General features: G+C 38.7%; 1 protein-coding gene and 1 pseudogene across 5 annotated transcripts in view; one reads left to right on the forward strand and one right to left on the reverse strand.

The window, feature by feature from the left end:
• The first annotated feature begins 613 nt into the window (after positions 1 to 613).
• The window catches only part of KLHDC10 (kelch domain containing 10), a 51,197-nt gene continuing 32,600 nt past the window's right edge, over positions 614 to 19,210 (forward strand). Inside the window, exon 1 of one of the 4 annotated variants that reach the window (XM_081038585.1) lies at positions 614 to 885. In XM_081038585.1, coding sequence (XP_080894711.1) covers positions 714 to 885 — 172 coding nt within the window. In that variant the 5' untranslated portion in view covers positions 614 to 713. The remainder of the gene's footprint in view (positions 886 to 19,210) is intronic. The other 3 variants (XM_081038587.1, XM_081038586.1, XM_081038584.1) reach the window with 3 other exon arrangements.
• On the reverse strand, positions 16,885 to 17,099 carry LOC308493009 (cyclin-dependent kinases regulatory subunit 2-like; annotated as a pseudogene). Its single transcript has one exon. The product of its transcript is annotated as a cyclin-dependent kinases regulatory subunit 2-like (transcript).

Consider the following 19,210-nt stretch of genomic DNA (forward strand, 5'->3'; position numbering starts at 1 on the left):
TTGTTCCATGTTTGTTTGTTAACAAGGTTTTGCTTGGCACGTGGCTTATATTGAATTAGGGAGGAGTTCATCCCGTCGATTTAAAGACGAGAAATGAAACCCAGGAATACCTCCTTACATGTCAGCTTTGACTCCGCCCCTGGATTTTTTTCTCCCTCCAAGAGAGCCCTTTGTGTGTGTCAACGGTCAGGGAAAGGGATCTCAGTCTGCAAAGCTGGCAGGACGCTGTATTGTCCCCACCTGTGCGTATTATGTGCATATCCTATTCCTGATCTCGGTATTTGTGGGTAAGACCTCCTGAACCCTGAACGCGCCTGAAGTACTGGCTACCGCCGGGGCTCTTTCTGCAGGCGTGGCCTCTCTCGCTCGGCCTTCGATTGGCCCGCCTGATCCCGCAGGACTCGACGCGACGCGGGCTTGCCTAGCGCGGTGGATGCGAGCGAGGAGTAACTGCTTCTGCCTTTCTCTCCCCCATTTTTTTTTAGCCATAGCTATGGTTACCACGTCTCTCCCCGCCTCCCTCCACCAGGCAAGAAGGCAACTGGCCATTGGCTGCCTGTCACCAAGTCAGCCAGTCATTGGTCAATGGCGAAGACCGGGCGCTCCCCCTTCCCCTGTCTCCCGGGTCTCTAGAGGAGCCCAGGAAGGAGGCTCGGCTAGTGCCGGCGGGCCAGGGGCTGCCGGGACGCGGCTGCGGCACTCCTTAGCGGGTCATGTCGGCCGCCCAGGGCTGGGACAGGAACCGCCGGAGGGGAGGAGGCGCCGCGGGCAGTGGCAGCGGCGGCGGAGGTAGCGGGGCCGGCGGGGGCAGTGGGGGCAGCGGGGGTCGGGGGACTGGCCAGCTCAACCGCTTCGTGCAGCTCTCCGGGCGGCCGCACCTGCCAGGTGAGTCGTGGGACGTGGTCCTGACTGCTTGCGCACGGGGCGGGAAGGTGACTGCTACCTTTTCTTTTATCTTGGGCTTTCTTTCCCTTGGGAGGAGGAAAGGCCGGCCCCACGCATAGCTCAGGGGCTGGGGCTTAGAGAAAAGGAAAGGTGTCTTTGAGGTCAGGAGGGAAAAGGAGGAACACAGCGACAAAAAGTATTTTTGCTCTCTTGGAAGCTCTGGGTAGAGAGTTGTGTTTTCAAAGGAGAGGCCACTGTCTCATTGACATTCCCAAACGTTTCGCTTCCTCGGTTCCCAGTCTCGTCCTCTTCCGCAGTTTGCTCTCGTGAACGAAAGACATTGGCGCCTACCGGTGGAAATTATTTTTAAAAGGGTGCTGAATTGAGGAGAGAAGAGGGTAGAGCATTCCAAAGAGTGATTTTGGTAAAAACCACCCCGAGTTAGAGTTAGGCATTCTGAAACGAGAAAGGAGGATTGGGGTGGGGGCTTGTTGGGAGGTGGGTGAAACAGAACCAAGAGAATTAGGGAAAACTAGTTGAATTAATAATATTTTGGAATATTCAGAGACAGAATGGACAGTGTGTCTGGATTTGAAGGAGAGAAAATGAAGATCAAGAATGTACTTAGTGACAAAATTGGGCTCCACTACGTAAAAACAGCTGGTTGAGAATTGGAAAAATGTACCCAATGTGATTATTTCACGTTTTGGCCTACAATTCCCTATCTTCGAGTTCAGATGCCTTAAAAGAAAACAAAGACAAATCAAATCGATATGTGTGTGCAGACAATTGTAAAGAGCTACATTTGTAAGTGAATATTCAGTGTAGTAGAAGGAAGACAGGGAAGTAAATACTGCACAGAATGTCAAATATTAATTGGGCAAGCTTATTTTTATCATGAAGAGAACTATCTGGAATGATGTGTTAATCGTTCACCATGTTTTTTTGTGAATAATGTTGAAAATTTTATCAGTGATACATTTGTTTAGCTGATGAGTGTTAAGAACATGATGGTTTTTGAATTGTGTTTACTACCGTGCCTTATATTTCTGAGATGTCAAAAATTGTTATTTGATTAATTTGAGGATAAATTAATTTTGCTTATGAAACAGTTGCTTATGTTTGTGATGAGGTTATTGATGTGTGCTAGAAATGCCCATTAACGCATTTTTATGCGCTATTAAAATTAACATTGAAGCAGTTTTAAATAGTCAAATGTGTCATTTACCAGGAGTTGGGTTTGAGATGATAGTGTCCGACTGGGTATTCTAGAATTGCTAAATATGTGATCTTCAACATGAAAAAGAACAACAAAAACGAAGTCTTTTTTTCTTATCCCAAATTAATAGCAAAAACTTACATTTTTGTGTATTGACAGATTAGAAGATAAATCTCTTACCAAAGACCATCCATCACCAGCTTGCTCTCTACTAATGCAGTCTTTAGGTCTTTGACCTTAGATTAATTATACTATGGGCTTCATGTAGGCATTTCCAGGCTCCAACACCCTGGTTGGTGCACTTGCTCTCTGCCACCACCTGATGGCAGTGGAAGCCATGATTTCTGATAAGGGGCTCCGTTGTGGAGCTATTATTTGTGCATTCCCTCAGCACACAAGGCCAAGAACAGCCGTTTGTCCAGAGATAAAGATAAACGTGTTTAAACTGAAAATTCATGTTATGGGGTCATCAGCTTCTTCTTTCAGCTTTCTTCTTTCCTTGACTGGCACTTCATTCTTCCTTCCCCAAGTAGGCAGCCTCTGTCTTTTCTTCACCCTCAGAATTGGGAACATCTGATATCTCAATATATACTGTGAAATTCTTTCACACCAATGCTTTATTTTCCTAAGTATTGCATTTTAAGCTTCCCCTTCCCCCCTTGATTGAACGATTTTATTTTGAGATATTTAAAAAGATTTTAGGTGATGGGGAAGGATAGAAATGTCTAGGCCTGTTTTATGGTTGACCCTGGAGGTGAAAAAAGAAATTAAGTTTTGTAGCTAACGTTCTCTCTCTTGAACTCGAATGCCGTTTTCCATTTTTCATCTTTTTCTACCAAGACTTCCAGATACCGAGCGCCCTCATCCCTTTCTTTCTTTTTGCACATCTCTATCCAGCCTTTAATGAAACAAAACAAGCTGGTCCCCCTGGAGTGCGGTTTTCGCTCTCTTTCAGCGATAGCATCATTATCCATGCAGTTATGCAAATCTGAAACTTGGGCATCCTCCTTAACGTTTTCCTCTCCCTTGCATTTCAGGTGTAATCAATCACCAAGTCCTATTTTATTTCTGCTCTCACTCCCGTCTAGATGCTGCTGCTATCATCCCTCACTTAGGCCTTCTGCAGTAGATTTCTAAGCAGTCTCCCTGCTTCTACTCTTGCCTGCAATTGTTCTTTTTTTTTTTTAACATTTAGGCTCCAGAGTTAAAGCATTTTATTTTTTTAAAACTTTTATTTATTTAAGTGTGTTTTTCCAGGACCCATCAGCTCTTGTCAACCTAGTTGTGCAGGGCGCCCCTCAGCTCCAAATCCAGTTGTCGTTTTTCAATTTAGTTGGGGGTTGGGCAGCACAGCCCACCTTCCCATACGGGAATCGAACCGGGAATCGAACCGTCAACCTTCTTTTTTAAGGGCACGCACTCTAACCAACTGAGCTAACAGGCCTCTTGTGCAATTCTTATAGCATACTGATCTTTTGCAAGCACAAATCTGTTCCTATCACTGCTTACAATCCTTTACTAGCTTTTTATTGCTCTTAGGATAAAGCAAAAATCCTTAACATGACCTGAAAGGCACTACATGGTCTGGCCCCCCTCTCTCTAGTTAATCCACCTCATATGGTCTTGCTCTTTGATCTTTTCCCGCCTCCTTAGACATATGGCCCGTCTGCCACAGGGCCATAGCACATGCTATCCCGTCATCAGGAACCCTCTTACGCATTCTATTCTCTTTTTTTTAAGCTTTGGATCTCAGCTTGATCACACTGTGTTTTTCAGGAAGCCTTCTCTGACCTTCTGATTTGTTCTCTTCTCCCTATACACACTCATAGCACCATGTGGTTTTCCTTGGTATACTTAACCATTTGTGTGTGATTCCTTGATATACACGATTTGATACTATTGAGATATATACCAGGGGTGCCAAAAAAATGTATACAAGTGGACACTTTGGTCAACGTTGCTCAAGCAGTAGTTCACCATAATCAGAAGTGTCTGGATGCTGATGGTAACCACTTTGAGCACCTCTTGTAATTGCAGAGTCAAACGTGACTTTTATTCATCTTTTGTTATCAGTATATATTGAGTATTACAATTTTAATAGCTTTTTCCTTTCTTAAAATGTGTATTTTTTGACACTATACACACACACGCTATACACACACACTCACACAAACTCTTCAAGTATATATGTATATACACATGTACTTATACATGTACATATATATATATTTTAAATCGTAAATACGTTGGCATTATGTGTAAGTAAGTAGTTTCTTGTGGATTTGATTGATTAGTGTAGTTCAGTCCTCTACAGCTCTGTTGACTCTGGGCAAATGGATAAAAGCAAGTTCTTAAATATAAAAATAGTGGAGTAGACTCTGCCTCTATGGTGACAGCACAAATGATATTTTCTGAGACCTATTTTGAGCAGCTTCTTGCGTTTTTGCTATCTTCTGAAATACAATAGTGATTATCTGTTTGCCCCATAGGCCAAGAAATTTGTAGCTTCTTGGTCCTGGGTTTTTACTAATTCATAATCTCCATTCACAAAGTAAAGAACGGTGCTTCTTGTAGAGTAGGAATGCAGAGGTGGAGCTCAAGGGCAAGGAGATCATGGGAATAATAGAACCCAAGTTACTATTGTGATTTAACTATGTGAGTTTAATTAAATACTATGTACAGTATTAATTGGGAAAACAGGTGAAAAAACCCTGGTTGCTAAGGTAGGAACTGGAAAACTGACAAAGAGGAGGGAAAATATAACAATTGGTAAAACTGGGTAAAAATAATATTGAAATCTTACTTAAAAATTTTAAATGCGATATATGTTCAAGATATAAAATTCAAATAGTACAAAAGAACATATGATAAAAGGCAAATTGTCCTGCCTTTGATCCAGCTAATTGGCTTCCTTCTCTAGAAGCAACCAACTATAAATTTCCTGTCTATCATTTACAGAAAGATGTGGGGGGTGGGAGGGGGAGAGAAATGGTGGCATTTCTTTTGAATGGGCACTTAAAATGTTTACAGTCATGCTAATACAAATGATGATACAGTGAATATCCCTGTACATATATAATTTTGCACATGAGTGAGCCTGTCTTTAGAATAAATTCCTAGAAGTACGATTGTGGGGTCAAAGGATAAATGTGCTATTTAAATTTTGATAGATACTGCCCTCCGCAAAGGTTGTACCAGTTTATGTTCTATCGGTTTTGGGAGTGCTGGCTTCCCATACCCTTGGTAACAGAGTGGGTTATCAAACATTTTTAAATTGCCAATTTAATAGGTATATTATTCTCCATCTTTTCAGTCGGTGTGAGACCATATTTTTTTTATTTATAGCAGCTGCTTATATTTTTTATTCATCTGGTTATATTTTTTGTTCATATCTCTGTTGGCATGTTTAATATGGTTTATAGGAACTCTGTTTTTAGGGAATTTGTTTTTCGTTTTTGATATGTGTTGCAGATATTTTTCGCAATTTGCTATTTGACCTTGTTTATGGTATATTTTTATAGCAGAAATTAAAAAAAAATTTTTTGTAGTTGTATGTTTTCTGTTACTTTAGCAGGGAGAATCTGTTTCTCTTCAATTTATCATATGAATAACCTCTTAGGTTTTTTTTCTAGCTGATGTGCTATTTTACTTCTCTGCCTCACACCCAAACTGTCAGGAAAAATAGACTCTTGTTTTTTTAATAACATTTTTCTCTCGTTAATCTTTTGCAGTCTCTCTTCTGCCTCTATCGTTCTACTCAAGTACTCGTGCTAAGTAACTTCTTAATTGCTAAACCTTTTAGATATCTTTTAGTCTTCATCTTACCAAACTCCTCTAGATTTTGATTTTAACTACCTCCTCAGAAGAGCCTGGCAATACATACTGATTATTTTTAAAGGGTCTGTCTTTAAAGAGCTCTTTTTTATTCTTTTATCTCTTGAACTTCTCATTCGCTTTCCTTTATCTGCCGCTTAAAGTTGGTATCCAAGACTATGTCTGTTTGTTTGTTTTTCTTTCTTACTCTTATAGTTTCCCTGGCTGATATCATGATATCCTGACAACGCGCAATCTGTCTCCAACCCAGACCTCTTTTTCTTGGCCTCTTTGCCAATGGCTATTAGACATTGCCACCCGACTGACTGATGAGTACCTTAAATTCAACATGTCCAAAAACAATTTCTTCATCTTTCCTGCCAAACCTGCTCTCCCTTCTGTGCTTCTTATCCTGACTGATTTAATATCACATCAATTTAATGACTCAAGCCAGAAACCTGGGACTCACATTTGATTGTCCTTTTCCTCACCCCTTATCTAATTGGTCACGAAGTCTTGTCAGTTTTTTTCCTCGCCCTAACTGTCCGTTTTCCCCTTTCTACCTCTCCAACCTCGTCATCGACGCCTGTCATCTTATATTTCAGCTATACAGAAGCATTTGCAGTTAGTTGCCTTAAATTCTTGGAACAAAGTAGATTGGGAGAGATTAAAAACAACACAGTTTCATGCAACACTCCACTGGGTCATGTTTCTGTACATACCATTTCTTCTTCCTAGAGTGCCATTCTCCAAATTGTCTTCTAAGACCCACCCAAGTATATTTTCTGTGGCTTTCTTCTAGTCTCTCTTTTAATGCAAATAGCTTACCTGTATCAGTTACTATGTATCTGACCCTATCCCAGGTGTTTTACAAGCATTAACTTATTTAGTCCTCATTACCTTCTGAGGTAACTTTTTCATCCCCTTCTGTGGTGAGCACTGAGGCTTCCATAGAAGCTACATACCTTGCCCAGAGTTTGCTAACACATGTCAGTTAGGACTCAGCCGCAGTCTGTTAGACTTCAGAGCCTTGCTGTCGTGCTGCTTCTCTGTGCCACCACCTTCCATTGTATATACAAAGGATCACAGTACTTATCCTGAATTTCAAGTATTTGTTTTGAACTTACCTGCTTACTAACGACGGGCTCCTTAAAGGCAAAAATAATGTCTTACAATACAGGATGGGGAATAGAATCACCAATGTTGTAAAGATTCTGTAAGGCGCCAGCTGGGCACAGGACTTATCAGGGGGATCACTTCATTGACGGTGTAGATGCCTGACCACTGCGCTGCACAACTGAAGCTGAAGTAAAATAATGTTGTATGTCAACTATAAGAAAAAAATATATTTATAGTCATGGGAGGTGGAGTATAGTAGCATAAGGAAGAGTCGATGGTATTGTAACAGGTATATAAGATGTCAGAGGGGTAGTAGCTTGGGGCGGATTATTACTTGGTGAGGGGTGTAAATGTCTATTATGTTGCTTTGTGCACCTGAAACTAATAAAAAAAAATAATGTCTCACTCTCTGTCACCTCCTACAGAGACTAGAGCACTGCCCAGCTTACAGTAGGTTTTTAGTAAATGTTTATGAATGAGTTAGGAATCGTCATTGCCTCTAGTCATTCATGCAAGAGAGTTGAATTTTGGTTATCATGTATTACAAAAGTCTAAGTACATTTTTTAACCTAGGAATTTAGGGCATACAATTTTTATATGGTTTTTCCAAATACTTTTTTTTCAAGTACAATTTTATGTTGGGTGTTGTCAGAATCATTGTAGCAGCCTTCTATCTGTGCCTTGATTCCACCCCCTCCTACCTTTCCAGTAAATTTACATTATTATCCCTTTTCTGTCCTGTGTCTTAACTGTCTTAACTTCGCGCTCTCCGTTGAATCATTTGTAGCGTTTGGGCTTGCTCAGGTTTGATCTCTTCTGATCTCTCCCCTTTCTGTCGCTGTCAGAAACAGACCACAGTTGCTGTCTTCATCGCTGGGCCTCCCCATCACGTCTTTGAAGCAGCTCTTGCTAAAGTCACAAATGGCCTATGTGTTGTCAAATCAAGGGGATGTTTTTCAGTCTCCGTCTTCCTTGGTCTCTCTTCTTCTTCTTCTTCTTTTTTTTTTTTTTTGCAATTTTTATTGGGTAACAGTGTGTTTTTTCCAGGAGCACCCACCATCCCACGTGGGACTTGAAATGGCAACCTTGTTAAGAGCAGGCGCTCTAACCAACTGAGTTATTCAGCCGCCCCAGATCTCTCTTCATTTTGAAGCATCCATTTCCCTTGGTTTCCCTGGCCTTGGGTCTCGTTTCCTTTAGACGTACCCGGCCTCTCGTGTTTAGTCTCCGTCAGCTCTTCCTCTTCTGTTAGGCCTTCATGTATTGGAGTTCTTAGGTCTTGGTCCTATGTCTCCATCCTTCTTTTTTCAACTATTTTCAGTATCTTCTTCCAAATCCATGGTTTTTATTTTACAATTCACTTGCAAGTAAGACCACTTTGTAACTTATGCCCACGTGTCTCCTGAAAGCCATGTACTTGCTTTCTCCATTGTCTCCGCTATAACACCTCAAGATCAGCATGTCTAAACACTGAATTTGTGACCTTTCTTTAGTTTAAAAGTGAAAGGGGGCTATTAGTTTTAAACAGGGAGGTGATGTGATGTGACTTGCATTTTTTAAAGCTCCCTCTAGCCGCTGGATGGAGAATAGATTGTGGGAAATGGAAAAAGTGAAGCATAAAGGCCATTCAGATGACTATTGTGTGGCCTCCTAAAAGGGTGACGGGGCGTGGACTAGGGTACAGTGGTGTAGGGGGTGAGAAGTGATTGAACATGAGGTATATTTTGAATGTAGTATTAACAGGATTTACTGTGAGATATGAAAGGAAGAGAGGAATCAGGATGATTCCTAAGTTTTTGACTTGAGCAACTGGATGGATGATGGTGTCATTAATTGAGATGGAACAGGTTGGAAGAAGCAGGATTGTGGGCGGTCAATCAAGAGTTCTGTTTTGGCTCTGTTAAACTTGAGATGCTTATTTGACCCCTAAGTAGAAAATATTGGGTAGGCAATCTTCAATATAAATCAAACTCAAGGGAGACGTCGAGGCTCAAGATACAAAGTTTGGAATTATTAGCGTATAGATGGTGTTTGAAGCCAGTGGACTGGATGAGATCACCAAGGAAGGTTAAATAAAAATAAGGGCAGAAGACTATAACTCTTGAAGGTGAGAAGGAAAGGAGAAGCAAGCAAAAAAGTCAATAAAATAGGAAAACCAGGACTGCTTGGTTTCAGAGAGGCCATGAGAAGAACATGTTTCATAAAGGAGGGAGAGCTTGTCAAATGTGCCTGAGAACTTGAGTAAGACAAGGTTCTAAAATGATGGACTCTGTACTATTACAATACGATAGGTTATCATTGTGGGGATACTAGGCTGAGTGGACTGGCCTGGGGCTCTATTAACTATAACATGGGGAAATATATCCAGAATCTCAATTCACAAACGGACATATAAATTTCGAATTTTAAAATGCAGCCCAATTTTTAATGGCCTGTTTACTTTTTATCTTTCTTTCTTTCTTTCTTTCTTTCTTTCTTTCTTTCTTTCTTTCTTTCTTTCTTTCTTTCTTTCTTTCTTTCTTTCTCTCTCTCTCTCTCTCTCTCTCTCTCTCTCTCTCTCTCTCTCTCTCTCTCTCTCTCTCTCTCTCATTTTTTTTTTAAGGAGGGCACACAGCTCACAGTGGCCCATGCAGGGAGTGAACTGGCAACCTTGGTGTTACCAGCCCCCACGCTCTAACCAACTGAGCTAACCGGCCACCCCGCCTGTATATTTTTTAATGTTCACTTTGTTTATTCTCCGTGAACAATTTTTGAAGCCATTCTTTGGTGTTTTTAACGCCCAGATCGTTAAGACTGTTACCAATATCTATACTGGGCAAGCTTGTAGAACACATAAAAGTTATGCTACTTAAATATGTAAATATGATTTCCTTTTATTGAACTCATCCTTCCCTACCCTTCATAATATTTTAAATTAATTTTTTAAACTGAAGAACACTAAATAAACATGGTAAAATCAAATAGTATGTAAGGGAGACAAAATCTCCCTTCTCCCCTACTAAATCCCTAGTTCTCTAGTCTCTCCCAGATGTATCATCTGTTAGAGTTTCTGGTGTATTTTTCTAGAAATAGAATTTGCATATATGTGCATGTAGGTATACGTTATCTTTAATTTTGAACAAATTAGAGTACAACATAAAGTATTCTTTCTATACCTGTCCTTTTTATTTTCTTTCCTAAAAATATATTTGGGGGTTGTCCTATATGAGCACATTTAGATTGATGTGATTCTTCTTCATGGCTGAAAGTATTACGTTGTATGGACGTACAATAATGTACTAGCCACACAAATGATAGTTTAGATAGTTTCTGGTCCTCTGTTTAAAAACATTGCTGCAACACCTGGTGATAAATATTGCCAACTTACCCTTTAATATCTGTGTTTTTAAAGTTTTCTTCAAGTTATAGAACTTAAAAACTTCCACTTGGATTTATCTTTTTATTTTACTCAACTTTCCCATCCAGCTAGTCTTTAAAGTCCTTCTGTTTTATCCCCATAGAAATATTATTAGCTAGGCACTTTTACAAACTTTCTCTCATAACCCTGTGAGGAGGAGGTACTGTTATTGTCCCCTTTTCATAGAGAAGGAAACTGAGGCCCAGAGGATATGATCTTGTCCAAGACCATACATACAGCTAACATGGGCAGAGCCAGGATTTGGACCCCGGCAGTGTGGTTCCAACGTCCCTGCTCATCACCCCTATGCTGCCTGGCCTCCCCAATTCTTTCTGGGACTGCTGGCATTCAGGCCTTCATGGCCTTCAGCTGGGCTAGCCTGGTAATGTTTTTGTCATTCCCTTTCCTATTCCAGCCTATATACTAACACAAGATTAATCTTCTTTAAGCACAGCTATGATTTTACTTCCCAGATCAAAAGTGGCTTCCTGCTGCATTTAGAATCCAGCCCAACCTCCTGCTCTTCCCTTTTATATTTGCGATACTGTCAGCGAATGTGCTCTTAGCTTTCCCTCAGATGCGATCATTGAGCTGTCTATCAGACTAGATAGTGAGTTGAATGATGTTTTTTTAAGGGTTCTCTTTTTATCCACAGTAGCTCCTGCCATATGGTTTCAACAAACTGTGAACTCAGTTAATGTAAATCAGATGTGTAATTGATCAGACGCGAGCCACAAACATCTTGGTGTCACATAAAACAAATTCCTTAGAGCACACCAACCTGATGCAGGAATATGAAACTTCCTGGGTTTTTTTCCCCCCTCTTTTCCGCCTCCACCCCCCACTCCAGTTCAAGCCGTTGTTTCTCAGTCTAGTTGTGTAGGACACAGCGCCCTGGCCCATGCTGGTATTATGAGCCTTGCGCTCTCCCCGGCTGAGGCAGTTGGTCCCCAGTCATCGGTTGGCTCCTCAGAGCAGCTCTCGCCGGCTGCCGGCCGCTCACGATGGCTGCCGGCCACTCATGCTGACCCGCTCCTGGCAGCACAGCATCCCGCGGCAGCCCTTGGCAGCTCACGCTGAGCTCCGGCTGCTCTCGGCAGCCCAGCTCCAGGGAGAGCCATTGTTCACAATCTTAGCTGTAGAGGGCGCAGCTCACTGGCCCGTGTGGGAATCAAACCGGCAACCTGGCGTTAGAAGCACACTGGCCCAGGGATATGAAATTTCTAATGTGCGCCCCAAACTGGGTACTTTAGAAAGAGGTAATATATTTAGCTTCAAATACACATGCATATGCAAAAGAAATTATTGAGAAATCCTTTCAGGGAGAGAAATAACTTCTGAAAGCTACATCAAATTTTTTTCTGCTAAGTATAATTATAAGTTCAACACTTATCTCTGCATTTATAGAAAAAAATGCTTCCATGCAAATGTTCCTGTGGAATGTTATTCTTTGGCATTTTTATTTCCGAGTAAAGAATAGTTCTTCTTTCTGAATATAATGCTTCATGCAGATGTCTTACTAGAAATCATATCTACTTTGGCAGTATTCATATCTGACATTTTTTAGTTTTGCATTTAAGATATTCTTACTGGCTCTCTACTTCATAACAGAATTATTGTTAATTTTTAGAATAGCTTATTTTTTTAAATATTAGGCTTTTAAAACAACTTTTAAAATATCAGACTTTAAAAATTTGTGATTTGGTGAATATTTTGTTGCTTTTTGCCAGATTTAGTCCAACACAGGCTTTTTATTGCCTTAGGTCAAGTCTAGTTAGTTCCTTGGAAGACATTGCATTCGCCAACAGAAAATGGTGACAAGAGAGGGGGAAATGAGTTCATAAAGACCAGTTGTGTTTTCCCTTGCGAAATTGACTATTTTTTCTAATTTTAATCAAGGAACAAAATGAGTAGTAAAGGAAATAAATGACATTTCTGGATACAAGGATTTAACTAACAGAATTTGAGGATTTCCTTCTGCTGAGGCTTAGTTTTACTTGTTGAAATAGGGAGGTTTCTGTGTCTCTATAGAGCTACCATCTTTGGTGCTCCTTAAAAGAAGGGAGTTTACAAAATTTCAGTACATCAGACATTGTCAAAATATATTGATTTAAAAATCTGTTTTTCATATTTAGTCTCCTAAATCTACATTCACCCAGTACATAGTCTTTTTCTCTCTCAAGGGTGTTTTTAAGGAGAGGTTATTCTCTGAATACTCAGAGTGCAAGAAATCCAGAAGCAAGAAAAGGCCAAATAATGTGGTCTGATTCTTGAGTGGATTTTACTGTAAGTTTTTATGTCAGTATAGTTAGGATACAGCATTTAGTTGTTAGTAAAGAAACTGATTATTTTCTAGGGTTGTAGGAGGTATTCTATACTCATTCTTTTAAAAAATAAAGTTTTGCTGGAGATAAAAAGGAGGGAGGTGATGTTGAATTAAGAAAAACAGATCCTCTAGCTATGATTTACATTTTAAGACAAACACATTGACACAGATCCACATAGAGTACAAATGCAGGCAGTCTTTTTTTAAAATCTTAAACACAGAAAACAACCCATAAGCAATTAAAAAAAAAGTTTTAAAATGAATTTTTTATCTTTTTCCTTTTTCCCTGCTTCTAAAACTCCATAGGATCATAAAATGTAAAAATTGAAAAGACCTTGGAAATCATCTTGCCCTGTCTTCTACCCAGTGTGGGAATCCTTTCCACAATAGCCCTAATCTTTTTTTAAAAAACCTGCATTTTAAAGAGCTCTACTTTATTTCAATTTCTTAGATTAATGGGCCACCTTAATTACTTTTGGAAGAGAACTGTCAAATTATTTGTTGTCTCTAATTATTACAAAGAGTTGTCATAAATTCAGCTGTAACTTCTATGACTTGCTCCCAGTTTTGTTGTCTGGCAGAATATGGAATAAATCTATTTCTTCCATTTAACAACTCTTTCCAAAACAATAACTACATTCTGGGTCTAAATTCTTTTTTTATTTTTTAATCTGGGGTCCGTCAATTCATGAGTCTGTGGCTGGTCTCCAGGGGATTGCATCCTATGTAAAATTGTGAGTATATGTGCATTTTTCTGGGGAGAGAGCCAATAATTTTAATTAGTCTCAATGGAACCTGATTCCCCTCCGGAGTTAGTATGTTAGACTTACTGGGATGGACCTGGTAATCTACTTTTTGTTTTTTAAATTATTGTTATTTTTAATAAGCTTGAAATGCTCCAGCTAGTCCAGCATTTTCAGAATCATTGCACTAGGTAAGTTCTAACATTCTTGGAACATACCTGATTCCATTGAGAATTATAGAATTTTTAGAGCTTTAGAGACCATCTGGTATACATATAGTTTATAGTGTATTTATAGTTAATTCTTCCTATCAAAAGATTAAACTGGTCCAAAAAGGCGGGGTTTTATTTGAAAATTTATTTCAAAGTCTCGACTGCTATTATAAACATTAAGAATGTGATGGTGTTATTTTAAACCAGGAGCGTTCCCAGGATTTTTGTTTGTTGGATTCAGATTTAATATTTTAATCTAACACAGGTTTATGAATTATAATCCATCTTGATTAATTTTTAATCTGTAAAATTTTTACCCTATTTTAAAAAAATATGTCTAAGGAAGGAGAATATAGCTTAGAATTCAGTCATTTGTGAACACTGGTTTCAAATATCACATCTATATTTTGGAATAGTTTGAGCCTAATACAACAACTCCTGTGATTCCTCTGCCCCCTAAAGACAAAACTCCTCAACCAACAAGCTGTTTTCTCAGTAAAGTGATACTTGGACAACTAATAATATAAACCAAATGACAAAGAGCAGCTTAAGATTTGAAAATGCCTCTCAATGGGATATGATTACTTCACTTTTTTAGAAAGAAAGAAGTCTATGGTAGGCCTTTTTGCTACAAATGTCAGAGGAGTAACATCAGAAGAGACAGAGATTAAAATGAAAGAAAACAGAAAAATGAAATATGGCAGGGGAAATTAATGTATTTTATTGAGCAACAGAAATGGCAAGCAACAGCGACGGTGATTTTCATTCATTTACCGTTTATTCCCTTCTTGGGGCTAAAAATATTTGAGTTGGCTTATAAACAGATATATATAAAAATAGATTGTTTAAAACAAACAAACAAACAAACATGGGCTGTGGTTAAAAACTGAAGATATAACATCTGATGTCTGGAGGGTATTAATTTTTGCTCCAAAAGACGCATTGGAGCTGATTGTCCAACTAGGTCTTATTTTCGGGGAAACATGGTAACTGCCTCTGTCTCAATATTGTGACTCACTAAAGATACATTTCCTATGTATATATTAGGGAAATACAGTAGAAACCAGTATGTAGTCAGTAGCTGCTCACATCCTAGCTTTTGAAGGCCCTTAAAAGAATCAGTGCGTGTTCAAGTTGCCAACACAGCAATTGTTCTCTTTTTTTTTTTTTAAATGAAGTGAAGTCCATGTTTATTCAGATTTACTTAGTTTTAACCTAACATCCTTTTTCTGTCCCGCGATCCCACTTAGGATACCACATTGCATTTAGTCATCGTGTCTCTTTAGGCTTCTCTGTGATAGTTTCTGAGGTTTTCCTTATTTATCATTAAAAAAAAGAAAGCTTTTCTATTTTTCAATTACAATTGACTTTCATTATTATATTAGTTTCAGGTGAGCAGCATAGTGGTTAAACATTTATATAACTTACAGAGTGATCTCCCCTCTGGCACCATACAGTTATTACCATATTATTGACTATATTCCCTATGGTGTAGTTTACATCCCCGTGACTATTTTGTAACTGCTGATTTGTACTTCTTAATCCCTTTACCTTTTTCACGCAGCCCCCTCCCATCTGGCAACCATCAGTTTGTTCTCTGTATCTCTGAGTTTGTTTCTGTTTTAGCACAGTTGTTCTTAACCATTTTTTGCTTCCTAAAAACCTAAGGGATGGGAAGTATTAGTTATTCCAGCAGTTGCAATGATTTACTGTGGTTTTTATTCTTAATAAAGTGGAAATATGAAGGTGTAATGGAAGATAATACCAGGAGGAGAGCAGCTTCTTTGGGGGATTGGAAAAGTACTTTTGGTTGAGAATCACTGCCTTTGTATTCATTCATTCATTCATTCATTCATTCATTCATTCATTCATTCATTCTTTCTGTCTTTCATTCAACAAGTATTTATCAAGTTCCTCTAGTAGACACAGTTTTGCAGGTGCCAACTTGAATTGTGACTAAGACTATTATTGTAGAGTGGTTAAGAGTGGTTTGGATCCAAACTGCATGGGTTTGAATCCCAGATTTTTCACTTGCTTAGCTAAGTGACGTTGGGCAAAGTACTTAATCTCTCTGTGGCTTAGTTTCCCCTTCTGTAAATCGGGAATCATCATAGTATCTATCTCATAGAGTTGTAGTAAGGATTAAATGAGTTGTTGGAATAGTCTTGTTGTTAAGGAATGCAGTTGTTTATACACACACACACACACACACACACACACAATGCCATGACTAATTAAACCATAACAAAGTACGATAGAGCACTGTGACTCATATTTTAGTTTGTATTGATTTATGTTCCACTTTGTTTTCAAACGGATTTGAGACAGACCTGAAGCTCTAAGGAATACTCTACCCCCAAGTAGCACAACAGGACTAAGATATGGGTTCAGATCTTGTTTTGAAAGGCAAAAGGCAGAAATTTAAAAATGAATGTATGTAAATGGTAGGAATACATACTCAATGAACATTATTTCTCCTCTGTTTAAAAGAAAGTCCTCTACTTAACAAGTGGGTCACTGCTAGCCCAAAGTGTGCCATTGTGCAAAACTTTTTAAACGCCTCTTTCCAGAAGGCATAGTGGTCTGGATGCATCGGGGAGGAGAGTGGGGGCTGGGTTTAGCCCCCATCTCCACTTACCCACTTGGCCTGGAGCTGGCACAGTAAGCAATCTGCACGACTGTGCAGTGATTCTAAATACAGTATTAATTGTCTTCTCTTTTGAAATTCTTTATAGATACTGATTGTATAAGGCATTAGGACCCTCACGTGGCATAGCCACCTAAGTCAGAATTCTTAGATCGTGTTCTTTGTCAGTAGTTCTTCTCATTATTAAAATGTTTATCATTATTTCAGATTTATCATTTTGGGTTTTTTTTACATGCAACATACAAAGTTTATTTACAAAAGTATCAGGTAAAGTGAAATAAGCACTTGTATCAAGAGAAAAACTGCCTAGAAGAAATTTTATCTTAAACACCTTGCAGTAACCTACTTGTAGCTGCATTTAACTGAGCTCTGTTGCTGTGAAGAATACAGCTCGTGCACAGATATAGATGAATGATCTGTACTTTTTCAAATATTCACTGAATACAACTATATACACATATATCTTACATACACATATACGTTAGACGTGAAAAAGATGTAATTGACCATCCCCAGATATACTTCATTTTTGTTGATCTTTTGGAAGAGGATGTTTAAAGAGAAGAATGTGTGGTTCTGGCTCAGGAATCCTAATGAACCCAGACTCCTTCTCTCCTCTTCAGACGTCAGACGGGTTTTGGGTACTTGTTTGGAAAGTTCCCTGGGTAACATGAGATGTCTATACTCGTAGTACTCATTGAAGTACTTGCCTGAGCAGTGGATCTGCTTGTGGGCCATCCTGCCGGTAGGTGGGCAGTGTGGAGGGGGAGCCACGGGGTAGGAAAAGTGGGCGCAGCAGACCAAATGTCCACGTCTGGCCAAGGCAACCACTCAACTGCCCAGATTATCATTTTGAATGCAGTCTGCCCCATATCAGCATAATCAGTTCTTCCCTTTCGGATGTATTTATTTAATTTTTCATACTTTTTACTTTCAAATATTGTAGATTCACATGCAATTGTAAGAAATAATACCGAGAGATCTATATTCCCATCATCCAGTTTCCCTGAATACTAACATCTTGTTAGTATTATTTTTTTTAAAGATTTTATTGGGGAAGAGGAACAGGACTTTATTGGGGAATAGTGTGTGACCACCTCGTCAAGATATAGAGCAGATCCATCCCTCCTGTTACCTTTGATAGCCACAGCCTGGTAACCCTAATCTGTTCTCCATCTCTATACTTTTGTCATTTGAAGGATGTTATGTATATGGAATCATACAGTATGTAACCTTTGTCGTTGGCTTTTTTCATTCAGCATAATTCCCTCAAGAGCCATCCAAGTTGTTGCACATCGGTAGTTCATGGGTACTGAGTAGTAAGTACGCCATGGTACCAGTTTGTTTAACCATTCATTCATTGGAAGGTTTCCAGGTTTTGGCTGTTAGGAGTGAAGCTTCTGTGAACATTTGTGTACAGGTTTTTGTGTGAGTATGAGTTTCTTTTTTCCCCTGTTTGCTCAGTATTACATTTCATCAAATGCTTTTTCTGCATTTATTGAGGTGATCATATGGTTTTTCTCCTTATTCTGTTATGTGAACTATACTGATTTTTTTTTTAATTTATTGGGGTGACAATTGTTAGTAAAATTACATAGATTTCAGGTGTATAATTCTGTATTACATCATCTATAAATCCCATTGTGTGTTCACCACCCAGAGTCAGTTCTCCTTCCATCACCATATATTTGATCCGCCTTACCCTCATCTCTCACCTCCCACCCTCCTTACCCTCTGTTAACCACTAAACTATTGTCTGTGTCTGAGTTTTTTTTCCTCATTTCTTTGTCTTGTTCTTTTGTTGTTTTTGGTTTATATACCACATATCAGTGAAATCATAGGGTTCTCTGCTTTTTCTATCTTATTTCACTTAGCATTATACTCTCAAGATCCATCCGTGTTGTCACAAATGTTCCTATATCATCTTTTCTTACCGCCGAATAGTACTCCATTGTGTATATATACCACAACTTCTTTATCCATTCATCTATTGAAGGACATTTTGGTTGTTTCCATGTCTTGGCCACTGTAAACAAAGCTGCAATGAACATTGGAGCACACGTGTCTTTATATATAAATGTTTCAGATTTTTTGGGGTAGATACCTGAACTATATTGATTTTTGAATGTTAAAAGTCAGCCTTACATTCTTGGAATAAATTTCACTTGGTCATGATGTATTCTTCTTTTCAAATAACTTCGATTTGATAGTATTTTGTTTAGGATTTTTGTGCTTATGTCTATAAGGGATATTAACCTGTAATTATTTTTAATATCTTTATCAGATTTTTATATCAGGATTCTACTAGTCTCAAAAATGAGTTTCTCTATTTTCTGAAAATGTTTGTGTAGGATAGGTATTATACCATCCTTAAATGTTTAGAGTGAAGCTGTCTAATATTTTAAATTTTTTATGCAATAAAATTTTCTATTGAGATCTGTATTAATCACTTTCTGTATCATTCTTCTGAACAAGACAGAGACTTTACCATTCATCGGCTTTCCCTTCTCCCAACCCTTCTTCTTATCCTCACAGTTATTTCTGTTGATATCATCTGAGATTGTTGTTTTAAATGTTAGGTGTTGTTTTTTTTTTTTTTCCATTAGGTACTTACTTAAATTTAAAGGCTTTACTTGTTTCTCTGCTTATACTTTTGTACCCTGTTTATTATTCTTGGATTATTTTTTTTGTTCTGGATGTATATCTTGGAGCAAGTCTTTCATCAGACATCTAAGGATAGCAAAATTTTTGTGTCCTTGTACATTCCAAATGTCTTAATTCTACTCTCACACTTGAGAGTTTGAGTAGATACAGAATTCTAGGTTTAAAAGAGCTCTGAGAATATCCAC

The sequence above is a fragment of the Rhinolophus hipposideros genome (assembly GCF_964194185.1).
Source record: "Rhinolophus hipposideros genome assembly, chromosome: 25".
Classification (NCBI taxonomy): Eukaryota; Metazoa; Chordata; class Mammalia; order Chiroptera; family Rhinolophidae; genus Rhinolophus; species Rhinolophus hipposideros.